Here is a 14,405-nt window from a genome sequence, read left to right as displayed (position 1 = left end):
TATATATATATATTTCTATTAATCATTTTCGGCCTTTCGGCATTCGCTTATCGGCCAACTGTTTCCTATTTTCGGTATCGGTTTCTGCCAAGAATTTCCCATTCGGTGCACCCCTACATTTTACTTTATGTTTGGGATGTAGTGTTCCAATAAGTAAGGTCGTTTTTTGTGTGTTTTGTTATAATTTAGTTGACTCTAGTAGTGGCTCAGACTGGTGGACTGAGAGAGGGGACTCATTCCCTTGTTCATCTCTTGATGCTGCAGGGCTTTGTGGTGGTAGGAGTGGGGGTCACTTTCTTTAGATGTAGCCAATATTTAATTGATGGTTTCTGGATTTGTATTAATAATGGAAATGTGCCTAATAACGCTCTGCAGGCGTTGTTAGTTGTTCTGCTGTGAACCTGTGGGATGCGTAGGCCTGTCGCGATAAGCAATTAATTGACTTATCGCACGATAAATAAAAATGAACTCGATAACTTTTCTGACGTTTACTACGCATTTGTTTACATAAAGATGTGACCGGCCACTCTACCGGCCGGGCGCGCTTTGAGGGGCGGGGCTCAGGACTAGGGGTGCACCGAATGGGAAATTCTTGGCCGAAACCGATACCGAAAGGCCGAAAATGATTAATAGAAATATATATATATATATAATGTATACATTTTTTTACCAATGTTGTTCAGCTGCCTGATTATGGAAAATAAATGATTATGGAAAGACTTAACTTAAATAATAATCACTATTATGGGTCCATAAAACATTTATTCATCACTTTTGAATGCATACAGTACATTCATTCCAAGTCAAGTGCATTTTCTCTGTAGGATAACTAGAACAAAGTGCATTCAGAACAAAGCCAAGGTGCTTTAAAATAAACATCTAGGCCAGTAGGCCTACAACAGAATAGTGTAAATAAAGACTGTAACAGCCAGGCCTTCAACAACAACAAATGCACCTATAAGTGCATGCATACAAATGTGCAAACTGGATAAATCCACATGAATGTAACTTTTTACAAATGAAATTAAAATTGAATTTCAAGAATCTGTAAATAAGGCTGTCTGTCCTCATAAGCAAAGTAGTAAACATTGTATAAAGATACATAAAGTGAAAACTGGATACAAAATCCACAACCAATTACAAATTAAATTACAATTTCAAGAATCTTCAAATAAGGTGGTCTGTCCTCATGAGCAATGTAAACAACATCGTATCATTTAGATACCGAAAGTAGAATATATTGAACCCTGTGCTGCTGTCATTTCCCCCTAATGATAACCTGAGATGGTGAATTATAACTCACAATGAAAATTGTTCAGGAAAGTGGGTATAGAGTAGACATGTAGAACTAGATAAGCTTATGATAAACCAGCCTTGTCTACTTATTAAGGAAAAGTGGGAGGTTCTTTTTAATGAACAGTAGCTTCTCTGCTTTATCAGCCATAAGTCTGTTCCTCTTCTCATCAAGCACATGAGAGGCAGCGCTGAACAGTCTCTCGCTGTCAGTGCTTGTGATTTGATCTTACTCCGCATATTTGTCCGGGTGTTTTGATTTCAAGTGGTGGAGTAATCCCGAAGTGGTGAAAGTCTTTGCAGTTACACCCCCTCGAGAAATGTCAGTTGAACACGTTTTACAAATCGCAATCCGCGCCTCTTTCTCTGATATTTTTAAATATCTCCAAGCGGCAGACATGTTGGCTGTGAGCCAGCCGCGAGCATGGTCCCGCGCCGTGCTTTTCGCCGCGTTTTGATTACGCGTTTTGATTACGCTGAAAGCCGAAAGGGCCGTTTTAACCATTTTCGGCCGATAATTTTCGGCGGCCGAATATTCGGTGCATCCCTACTCAGGACACTCCACTTGCAGCAGCGTAGCAGCCAAATGAATAATATAGTGACAACGTGTGACTTACTTGAGGGGAATTTGAAGTTAAATGGAATTGAAACTCCACATCTCTGGTGTGGGAATATTTTGGATTCAAGCCCAAATCAACGAGGCAAACCTACGGACTTGATTGAGCCGGTGTGTCGCATTTGTTTTAAAAAGGTAGCAACAAAAGCTAGTAATAGAACCAACCTTAAACTGCTCCTGAAACACAACCACCCCATTCCGTTTTCCCAGCTGAGAACAAACACGGCAGCTGGAGATGGAGAGCTCTCACCTTCCCGACAGTTTACAATCAAAGATGCATTTGCGAGCGTCATATTCGCGTGACGCGATCTCGCGGTAGCCAATCAGCGGGGAGGATCTCATCCTGCCGTCACTGACGTTAAACCAGAAAATATCAGCCGTTAGCTGTTAGCTGTTAGCACTCAAACTCACAGCTCCTCATATCTGTTCAGAAACTGGACAAAAGTTAAACAAGAACAAACCACAGACTGTCTGTGTCATGGAGAATACAGTCGCTGGTTTATTTATGTCTGTAGGCCGTTGTTATGAGTGTGGAGTGAGCATATACAACGTTAGCTTAGCCTTGTCGATCCGATCTCCATTCAGAAAACACGCATTTTAAAAGGTGAAAGCGTTTAGATGTGAACGCAGCATTACAACGGTGCCGACAATATTATCGTGCAACAACATTAATTATCGTGACAGGCCTAAGGATGCGTTTGCAAAACTCATTGTGAGCATTTTCAATTGGATGATTTTCCCATTTGTCAAATGTTTGGTGTGTTTGTGGGAGGGCTGTAGCGATACACTAATCTCACGATACGATACGATACACGATATTCAGCTCACGATACGATATATATCACGATATTCAGCCAACGATACGATATATATCACGATATTCAGCCAACGATACGATATATATCACGATATTCAGCCTTCGATACGATTCGATATAATTCGATACACTTACATTTTCTGAAAGATTTTAAAGGGACAGTGTGATTTTGGTGACAACTTGTGAGTGTTCCATTGGCTTGGATTGAATTAATTCAACTGAAAATTGAAAGCATCAATTATATAATATATGGCTCTGACTAGACGGAGAGTCTACAGCTTGCAAATGCTGGACAAAATGACTCAAAAGATGTGGTGAGAAAATTTGTTTCATTTATTGAAACAGTGCCAACTGTAGCTCACAAGCCTTTGAAACGTAAGTACATAAAGTGCAGTATCACAATGGACAATGGAGAATTAAAAGGTGCAGCAGGTGGCCTGTTCTGAACAGATTCTTTGACAGCATTTTTAGCTTAACACAGAATATGAGGTAGCCAATAATTAAAGTCACTAGGAACAACATTTAATGTAAAATGTACCTGCCAATAATTCAAGTCCAAAGGAGTAACATTTAAGCCAAAAACACTAAACAGAAAGGCTCCTCTCTACATAACTGCATCTACATTCTCTTCAGATTTTTGTTCAGGAATATAATCTGATCAACGTGGTCTGGGAGAAGTGCACTTCTCTGAGCAGTGACGATGGCCCATTCCCAAACCGCCCCCTACACCCTACCCCTCCGTTTGCGCGTTCACGCGGAGGGTCCGCCATATTGAGGGCTGTTCCAAAGCAACGAGTGTGGAGCGGAGTGGAGGGGGAGTGGGCTATCAAGCCCTTAAACAGCGAGTCTGCAGCGGTGCTGACTTGAGACCGGTCTCTACCTGACCGGAGTCGCGCTGTGTGTGTCCGTCAGGAAACACACTGTTTACAAGTAGTTCCAGCAAACATCCACTGATAAACTGCGATGTTAACAACCTCATGATAACCTCATATGTTTTAACTTAGGATCATACCTGTGTGTTTAGTCTAGAAAAAGGTAAATGTGTGCATTTTATTATAAAGTTGTGTATATTTACAGACTGTTGCAAAAACTAAGAAGCTTATAAACATCAGGTTTAAAACTAAAAGAGCTTTGAAACACAATGAAAGATGTTAGGAGTTTTATTTGAGTTATTCATTTAAACTTTTTGTCAAAGAGAAGCTGATTTGAAACCGTTGTTACATACAGTTACGGCATGTCCTGTTTCTGCCGGAGAGAGGGGAGGCCGTCCCAAAGCTTGCTGCTGTATTTACTCCCTCCATCTGACAGGAGGGAGCCTCGTTGAGCTGCGAGTGTGGCTACAGACGGAGTTCACTCCGTCGAGGGAGTGGTTTGGGATTGGGCCGATATCTCCGGCGGTAGAGAAGACCCTCTCCAGTGTGGTTAATGTTTGCCGCCAATCAACAGATTCAGCCGCGTTTTTTCTCGTTTTAATGCCATTGAACACGTCTTTTGATCAGATTGACAGCTACGGTGAGACGATCTCCCGTAAAATCTCCGTAAAGGTACGTGTTGTGATGTCTGTGTTTGCTTCCCCTGTCATGAGATCAGATCGCTTAGATACTATACTTAAATAATCTGTGGAGTCTCAGCTTTAATCGGATATACTGTATGTGCAGTTTCCATAAGTAATAAGGGTATCTTTATTTTTTGAATTCTGTGCTAAAGTGTGTTAGCATGTTTTTCTTTAAATGAATAAAACCGCACGTCCCTGCGGTGTGAATATCGCGCATGCGCATATCGCGGTTATCGCGATGACACAGTATATTGTTCAACTGCACATGTTGTTTGTGTACATAGATTTTATTAGGTCAAAGGTTTTTCCCCCTATACCGCTTTGAAGTAGTTTGTTGAATAGACCAACATGCAATCAACTTTTTGTCCAGTTCCTGTTCAGTAATTAGAAAGTCCAAAGGGTTCTGGGAGTCCTTGATGACCAATTCTAATTTGTTTAACTTTTCAGTTATTTGTGTTTGTTCTGAGTCGGAATTGATAAGAATGTTACCATACAGATTTGTGAAGTGATTGGTCCAGATTACTTGACCACTTGCTTTATTAACTCTTTAGACTCTTTATCAAAGGTCTCCTATCATGCAAAATTCACTTTTAGATGTCTTCTCTACATCACCATGTGTCCCCGGTGTGTCCCCTGTGTGTCAGGAGACTCACAAAGTGTCAGAAAATAAACCCCTCTCTCTTCTCCTCCGTACCCACATCTCTAAAAACGGGGAACAACGGAGCTGATCCAGGTTTGCTGCGCCATGACAACATTAATAAAATGTGGACGGGCTTTATACCCACGGCCCAATCAGAAACGTTGCTGTCAGAAACAATGAGACTTGTTTTGGAATTATTATAGTCTGTGTTTACATTAGCATGCTAACACTCAGAGCTAACCTGTACTGGAGAGAGTATGTTTAAAGAATCGGGAAATAAAGAGGAACTCATCTTGTGGTAAACCTGAGAGAAAAATAGTTTGAGCTCCATACTGTTTCAGAAATAATCCTTGATGTGGTTTGGAACATCGTACGGCGTTTAATCACGGCAGCATTTAGCTGAGTTTCAACTGGTAGACAGCCTTCTTTTCACAGAGCTCATCGCTTGCATGCGGACGCTCCAAATGGGCTTGGCCAGCAGCAGCTCCAAAGGGGCGTGGCCAGCAGCATCTCGGTAACATTAAATGCCATTTTACGGGAAAATGAGACGATGATCAATTGGTATTAAGATATGCAAAGGAAATATCCCCCCCCACCATTACACCACCACAACCAGCCCGAACCGTTGATACTAGAATATAATAGAATGCTTTATTGTCATTGTACAGGTACAATGACAGCATTCATACTTCAATATGCAGATAGAGTTAAAGTGCAGGAATCCTAACGGAAGCAGGTCAAACAGATGGTGACCAGGGTGTGTACTGTCCTTCACAATGTTCTTTGCTCTACTGAGGCAGCGGGAGTTGAAGATGTCCATCAGGGAGGGGAGGGGGCAGCCGATGATTTTCTGCGCTGTGTTGATCATTCTCTGGAGCTGCTTCCCTTCTGCAGCAGTACAGCTGGAGTACCATACGGTGATGCAGTATGTCATCATGCTCTGGATGGATGAGTGGTAGAAGGTCTCCAGCAGCTTGGGCTCCAGGTGGTTCATCCTCAGCACCGACAGGAAGTGCAGACGCTGCTGGGCCTTCTTGATGACTGCTTGGGTGTTGTCTGTCCATTAGAGGTTGTTGGAGATGAGGACACCAAGATACGTGAAGCTGTGGACCCTCTCCACACACTCGCCGTTAATGTAGAAGGGGGCTGGATCACTGCTGTTCCTCCTGAAGTCCACAATGATTTCCTTTGTTTTTGTGATGTTCAGTGCCAGGTTGTTCCCTGAACACCACGCTGAGAGCCTCAGGACCTCACTCCGGTCGGCCGTCTCGTCCCCTCCTGAGATAAGCCCCACCACAGTGGTGTCGTCAGCAAATTCGACAAAGATGTTACCTGGGTGGGCTGGACTGCAGTCGTGTGTGTAAAGGAGTAGACTCAGCACACAGCCCTGAGGAGCGCCGGTGCTGAGTGTGCGGGTGGAGGAGTGATGGGGGCCAAGTCTCACAGACTGGGGCCGGTTGGTTAAGAAGTCTTTGAACCAGGAGCAGGTGGGTGTGGGGAGGTCTAGGTTTAACAGTTTTACAACTAAAACGTCCGGGATGATTGTGTTGAATGCTGAGTTGTAGTCAATGAAGAGTATCCTGGCATAGCTCCCAGGGTGTTCTAGATGGCTCAGTACAGAGTGGAGAGCTAGGGCTATGGCGTCCTCGGTGGATCTGTTGGCTCTGTAGGCAAACTGGTGTGGGTCAAGGGTGGGAGGGAGGCAGGCCTTAATCTGATGTTGCACTTCATTATGACAGGTGTGAGTGCTACAGGGTGGTTATCATTCAGGCTTTCTCTGGTTGTTTTTTTGGGGACAGGAACAATAGTGGCTGATTTCAGGCATGCTGGGATAGCAGAGTGTTTCAGGGAAAGATTGAAAAATGGTGGTGAAGATCTGTGAAAGCTGGCTGGTACATGCACTGAGCACCTTCCTGGGTACTCCATCAGGACCAGCAGACTTCCTGGGGTTAACTGTTCTGAGCACCCTTCTCACATCCTGCTATTCTACAATGAGTGAGGGGGTGCTGGATGCTGTTGTTGGGGGCTGGTGTGGTGTAACTGATTGCTGTTGAGGTGTGTCAAAGCGAGCAAAAAACCTGTTCACAGCCTCTGTAGTTTGTGATGCTCTGGATGCCCTGCCACACCTGCCTTGGGTTGTTGCTGGTGAGGTGTTCCTCTATCTTCGTCTTGTAATCTGCCTTGGCCTTTATAATTCCTCTCCTCAGGTCAACGCAAGCAGCACTGTACAGAGCTCTGTCCCCTGACCTGAAGGCAGAATCACAAGCCCTGAGCATGTGGACCCGGCCAGTCATCCAGGGTTTCTGGTTCGGGAAAACCCTGATGCGTTTGACCACCGTGACATTCTCAATACAGAACTTGATATATGCTAGAACAGACTCTGTGTATGTTGCCAGGTCTATGTGTTCAAATACCTCCCACTGAATATGTTCAAAACAGTCCTGTAATTGAGAAAGTGCACCCCCAGGCCAGGTTGTAACAGTCTTTGTGGTGGGATTGGTTCTTTGTCTGAGGGGGGTGTATGCTGGAGCAAGCAGCAAGGAGAGATGATCTGACCGGCCTAGGTGGTGGAGAGGTATGTCTCTGTATGCATGCTTGATGTTAGTGCACACATGATCAAGAGTGTTTTCCTCTCTGGTCGGACACTTGACATGCTGGTAGAATTTCGGGAGGACAGATTTTAGATTTGCCTTATTGAAATCTCCTGAAATAATATGAACGCCATCGGGGTGAGCCGGCTGTTGTTTGTTTATGGCGTTTAGCAGGACAGAGAGTGCAGTGTTGACGTTAGCTGGAGGTGGTATACAGCCATAAACAACACCACAGTTAGCTTGGCTTTATGAAGGTCTGCATTTAACTGACATGAACTCCAGGTCAGGGGAGCAGTGTTTGATAATACTGTTGTTGCACCAGTTATTATGCACGTACCAGGGTTTCCGCTAGGATTTTTTCTTGCCGGTCAAATGTCCAGAAATAATTAATTTTACCGGACAAATTCAAAACTTACCCGTCATGTTTCAATAATAATAAGAATTGTGTAGCAGAGTTTCCGTTAGCAGGTAATCACCGGACTGAGTGGATATGCTGATGTTTAAAACTCAGTTAATGGGAGTCATTTTTATATTGCTTCAGTTTATAATCGAAAAGTTCAGATACATTTTTCAATAAATGATTCCTCAAACAACAAACTACTTATAGTAAATGAAGTACACTATTCAAAAGTTTACATTAACTTTGGATAATAACACGGGAGAAACAGAGCCTCTCTCTCTCTCTCTCCTGACAGCCCGTCAGTATCTCATGCAGCTCGCTGATCCAGTAATGAGTGACCCGACGGTGAAGAATAAACATATTAATAACCAGTTTAGGTTATAAGGCGGAGCTGCAGGTGATCCGGTAGAGCTGCTGATCTCTCTCTCTTTCTGCTTCACACACGTTGCATATAGATATTTCATTGTCTTTTTCAGACACCTTGAAAAACTGCCATTTTGCCGAGCTTCTTTTGCCGGGGCACAGAGAAAAGTCTCATGTATTTTGTGTCATCTGATCGGCTCTCCTGATCAGCCTTTATAGAGAGCACAGATCAAACTATTAAGAGCTAATATTGGCCGATAACGGTCGGAGCATCCATAATTATTACCGGACATTTTTACCGCCAGGTTTGAATTTAGCGTTTTTTTAATACATTTTGCCAGCTAAAAAAACGGTAATTACCAGCTAACGGGAACCCTGGCATGTACATACATAGGCCCCCTCCTCTGCTCTTACCAGAGTCCTCGTTTCTGTCCTAGCGGAGGAGTGTGCGGCCTGCTAGCTGAACGCTAGCATCGGGGATTTGCGAGTGAAGCCAGGTCTCGGTGATTATCAGGACACAGCAATCCCCAACGTGGCTGTTTCCGGAAAGTTGTAAATCCAGATCGTCCGTTTTGTGTACAATGGACCTGGCGTTGGTGAGGTATATGCTGGGCAGGGGAGGTTTGTGTGGCTGCTTCCTCAGCCTCAACAGGAGGCCGGACCTGCAGTCCCGTTTTTGCTTCCTGTCTCTCCGCCGCCAGCCGGATCCGACAGCAATCCATGGGGATCCCGTCGATCTCGCTACCTCGTCTGGGATGTTGTGAGTGCAGTGGAATTCGCTATGAACTGGTAGTTTGTTTTTGAGGTTTTCTGAAAAGGCCAGAATTTAGACATTTTCTATTAGAAATCTGCGTTTTGGGGAAAAGTCAGCATTTTGGAGAAAAAAGTAATCATGAGATTTCCAGAAATAAGTTAGAAATTTGATAGATTTCCAAAAAAGTCAGGATTTTGAGAAAAAAAGTCAGAATTGCGATAGAAACGTCGTCCGAACATTTAGATTTTGAAAAGAAAGTCTGAATGTTTAGATCATTGGTCTTAGTTATTGGTCTTATGTAATATTCAATGCTTTATTTTGTCTTTTCATTAGCTGTAAGCTGCAATCTGTCACGATCTCTCTGTTTGTGTTTTGTCTTGTCTTGATCTGTCTTTGGTTTCCTGTTTTATTTTGAAAAGTGTTCACCCCCCGTCTTGCCTGTTGCTTCCTGTCTCTGTGTTCCCTCCTACCTGATTACCTGATTGTGTTCACCTGGTGCCCCTGTGTTTTCTCCTCACTCCTCACCTGTGTCTTGTTTGTGTGATTAGTCTTGTGTGTATTTAAGTTCTGTTTTTTCTGTCTGTCGTTGTGAGATTATTGATGTTGTTGGAAGGATTTTGTTCAGAGGGATTTTTGTGTTTTGCCTTGCCTTATTTTACTTTGTTGCCTGGCCTAGTTCCGCAATAAAAGTATTATGGTTTTCGAACAATATTCTGCATTTGGATCCTGTGTACCTTGCCCTCCAGCCTTGACAGAATCATCAAGATTAAAACGCTGGAAATAATCCCTTTGTCTGTGATGAATCTATATGATGTATAAGTTTCAACTTTATAAATTGAATTACTAATATAAACTCACTTTTCCATGATATTCAGTTTATTGAGATGCACCTGTAGGGAGGCCTGTGGCGCAGTGGGTTGTGTGTAGGTGTTGGGATCAGGGGGTCACAGGTTAAAACCCCACTGCAGTCAGCATGTCGTTGTGTCCCTGAGACACTTCACCCCAAAGTGCTCCTGTGGGGATTGTCCACAGTATTGAGTATGGAAGTCGCTTTGGATAAAAGCGCCTAACAAGTAACATGTCATGTATGAGTCCAAGTACAGGTTTAGCAAGGCGGAGAGAGATGCTAAACGACTACTCTGAGAAACTCCAATACCAGTTCTCAGCTCACGACTCTGCAGACAGGTCACAAACTGTTGACGCTCCCATCTTAGGAATACCGTGAACATAGTTTACCACATGACAAAAAAATAAATACAATAATACACACTGTCGGCGTTGCTTCCACCGGAAGTGACACGTTTATTGCGCATTTCCATTTCATCACGGCAATACAGGAAGTGACTTTTAGTATAAGAGTATAAAATAAACAGATTTGTGTCTTATAATTCGACGTGAACGGCCGATGCCTTGCTATCCGGCAGTGTTACTGCGTTTTAGATCAGCTACAGTACTGACACACCTGTTGTCTTGAAACTCTCCAGGGAGTCTGGAAGAAAAAGGTGTAATTGACAGACTATTGATCCAACAGAGATACACAGTGGGCGGGATATAGAAAAACCATAGGCAAGCATGTAAAATAAGGCGTGGATAATTCTGATACTCTAGAGTTTCTCTGAATATGTGTTTCCTGTTTCCTGCAGACGTCCAGCTGGTGGTTGAAGAAGAGGTTCCCCCTGAGCAGCAGGAGTGGAGCTCCAGTCTGGACCAGGAGGACCCAGAGCCCCCCCCACACATTAAAGAGGAACAGGAGGAACACTGGAGCAGTCAGGAGGGAGAGCAGCTTCAAGGGCTGGAGGAGGCTGATATCACCGAGTTCACATTCACTCCTGTCCCTGTGAAGAGTGAAGATGATGAAGAGAAACCTCAGTCCTCTCAGCTTCATCAAAGACAAACTGAACACCTGGAAACAGAAACTGATGGAGAGGACTGTGGAGGACCAGAACCAGCCAGGAACTCAGATCCAGAGAGACATTTACAACCAGAGACTGAGGACAACCCTGGAGACTCTTCTGAACCTGGGATTGGAGACTCTTCAGAACCTGAGACTGGAGACTCTTCTGAACCTGAGACTGGAGACTCTTCTGAACCTGAGACTGAAGACAGTGCTGATTGGAAGGAGACCAGAGAGCCAGGTTCAAACTCTCAGAGAAATAAACAAGACCGTGTCAGTGATTCAAGACGTAGGACTGGAAAGAAACACTTTAGATGCTCTCAGTGTGCGAAAAGATTTGGCCGCAAGTCAAGTCTGAATAGACATATCATAATTCATACCGGAGAGAAACCATTTACCTGCATAATTTGTGAGAAATCTTTTGCGGAGAGAAGAGATTTAAAGACACAGAGAATCCACACAGGACAGAAACCGTTCAGCTGTTCAGTCTGTAAGAAATGTTTTACACGGAGAGGACATTTAAAGGAGCACATGAGAATCCACACAGGAGAGAAACCATTCAGCTGCAGTGTTTGTGACAAAAGATTCACCTGGAGTTATCAAGTCAAAAGCCATAAGTGTGTTGGTCGTCAGTCCTCACAGCTTCATCAAACTCAAACTGAGGAGAACAGAGAGGCAGAGTCTCCAGCCAGCAGCTCAGCTGAACACATGGAAACAGAAGCTGATGGAGAGGACTGTGGAGGACCAGAACCAGCCAGGAGCTCAGATCCAGAGAGACATTTACAACCAGAGGCTGAGGACAGCCCTGGAGACTCTTCTGAACCTGAGACTGGAGACTCTTCAGAACCTGAGACTGAAGACAGTGATTATTGTTAGGTTTAAACAATTTGGGAAAGTCCCAGTAAGTCGTATATAATGCGATAACTAGACTGTTTTTGATTAAAAAAAATGTTTGGTCCAATTAAAGAGAGGACTGTGGAGGACCAGAACCGGCAACATTTACAACCAGAGTCTGGGGAGGTTTCCATATTGGGTTATATAATTAAAACAAAAGATAATAGTCAAATATAATTTCGTAGAATCCACAATATAAAATGCATGATATGTCACATAGCTCTATACTTATATACTAAATGTACACAGTTTGGTAAACTGACATGAAAGAGTGTAAGGTCTGATATAGTTTATCACTAAAGGTGTCACTGTTCAGCAGAGGGAAGACACCCTTACTCCCACAGCAGGAGGCCCCTGACTCAATGGGATATTACTGTAAGCTTTAGTTTAGTCTTTGAGGCAAGTCGGGACATGTCCAGGAAGCAATGACTCTTCTCCACATACATGGGGCTGTTGGTGTGTGTTCACTTCTGCTGTTGGTATGATATAAAAGCAGCAGCTGAGAGAGTGAATAAAGGTCTTTGGGTTCTTAACTGGGAATCTCTCCCTCGATGTCACATGTATCTGTTAGCTATTGTTCCAATCAAATGTCTTTGTTTTGAGTCCAATGTTCCCACTTTCTGTCGAGTTGTGTTTCTTGTAATCTCAATTTATGAGTCAAGTTTTTAGATCAAAAAGATTTCTTCCATGATTGTTACCCATTGATTTTTCGTTGGTGGTGCTTCCTTACCCAATTTCCTAGTGAAAGCTTTCTTGCTGGATATTAGCAGATCATTTCCTCAGTGAATTGACATACATAGAGTACCAAACTACTTTTAGAAACATCATACCCTATTATTTGACATATTTCCATACATACCATTTCCCAAAACACAATTACAGTTTTTTTCAGTGGCGAACAAACTAAAATCTCACATTAAGCAAAATGATTCAATCTCATCCTCAAAGAGCAAAACCTCAGCTCAAATCTCCAAAACTCTAAACACATTTTCTGCTCTGCACCAAATTTGCAATTCAACTTGCCACTTTTTGCAAAAACACTGCACACGGTTCTCTAAGTAAGACACAGGCCCTTTCTCATTTCACTAATATTCCCCCTCCTCGACTCCTCGACTCCTCGGTCCTCCGGTAGTGACCCGGAAATGAATTTCAGCGCGCCATGTTGAAGGACATCTCATTTCTCCAAATGCACTTTGAGGACCGAGGATCGAGCATCGAGGAGGCTCTCTGGAGGAGCTCTAACCGAGGAGAGAGGAGAGAGGAGAGAGGAGAGAGGAGGCTCTCTGGAGGAGCTCTAACCGAGGAGACACCGATGGGTCCTCCTCGGCTCCTTCGTGGATGCATTTCCGGGAACAGAGATGTTTCAAAGAGTCGTGACGCACGGCCGGACTGATCTCAGCCAATCACAGCTCTGCATTCATCCCCTGGATATTATTTTATTAACTGCTTTCATCGCAACGCAATGTTTACAGAGAGAACAGCTGAGAGGTCTTCTGCATACCTTTGTTGTAAGAAGTGGTTATTTGAGTTACTGTTGTCTTTCTATCATCTGGCATTTTTTAGAAAATAAGTCAGAATTTTGAGAAAAAAGTTAGAAATGTTGAGATAAGTCAGAACTTGGAGAGCCAACTCGCCTGACCTGAACCCTGTAGAGATTCTATGTATTGTCGAGAGGAAGATGAGGCACACGAGACCCAACAACGCAGACGAGCTGAATGCCGCTCGTGAGGCAACCAGGGGAGCTTTTATGCATCGTCATTTACATCACAAGCAGGGGAGTCATGACTCTTGTCCACAAATCAGTGCCCTTTCAAGTTTCTAATGTCATTAAGGATACATTTGGTAGTTGGGTGGCACAGTGGGTAGAGCGTTGGTGTTTGGATCAGGGGGTCACAGGTTCAAACCCCACTGCAGTCAGCACGTCGTTGTGTCCCTGAGACAATTCACACCAAATTGCTCCTGGGGGGATTGTCCACAGTATTGAGTATGGAAGTCGCTTTGGATAAAAGCGTCCAACAAGGGACATGATATATTAGTTATACAGTAATAGTATTGACAATCTAAAAAAACTGAGCAACTCAACTTTATGTTTCTTATTAAGCATTTATTATTTTCATTTCCCCCCTCTCATATTCAGTGTGGACGGATTGAGACAGCGTGGTGTCCAGAGAGCTGCAGAGACTTCAGGGAGAAACCCCCGTGTGATGGACGTCCTGTCTGTTGGTTTGGAGAGGACTGATGGAGGAGCCCATGCTGGGCACAGCTGATACCAACTGCACAGGCCTAGTCTGTCACGCTATTTGACTAAATGTGTTTACTTTAATAGTTTTACACCTTCTGTCCATATGTGCTTTTTATTGAAGACATGTTTGATTAAGTTTTGGTTCACATTTCAATAAATTGTATTTGCTCTCCTTTTGTCCATTATTCTTACTGAAGATGTTAGATTACACATTCACATCTGACTGAAGATTGGCCCCATTTATTTGTGACGTTGCAAACTCTGCGGTATAAGGCACAAGTGATGTGAACTCATAAAGCGAGGCAAATAGAAATAATCAGCTGATGGAGTGTAGATGTGGAAATAG

The 14,405-nt window shown here is 43.5% G+C and overlaps 1 protein-coding gene across 1 annotated transcript; it reads left to right on the top strand.

The window, feature by feature from the left end:
* Window positions 1-9,982: 9,982 nt before the first annotated feature.
* LOC307026465 (uncharacterized protein) lies at window positions 9,983-11,757 on the top strand (the record flags this gene model as incomplete). Its single annotated transcript, XM_079661854.1, has 1 exon — window positions 9,983-11,757. A coding segment is annotated over exon 1 (1,107 nt), but the record flags the coding sequence as incomplete, so codon positions are not given.
* Between the last annotated feature and the right edge of the window lie 2,648 nt (window positions 11,758-14,405).

Source organism: Notothenia rossii (genome assembly GCF_949606895.1).
Source record: "Notothenia rossii genome assembly, chromosome: 12".
NCBI lineage: Eukaryota > Metazoa > Chordata > Actinopteri > Perciformes > Nototheniidae > Notothenia > Notothenia rossii.
Note: the sequence above shows the minus strand (reverse complement) of the source record. Positions and strands in the feature narration are given on the sequence as shown.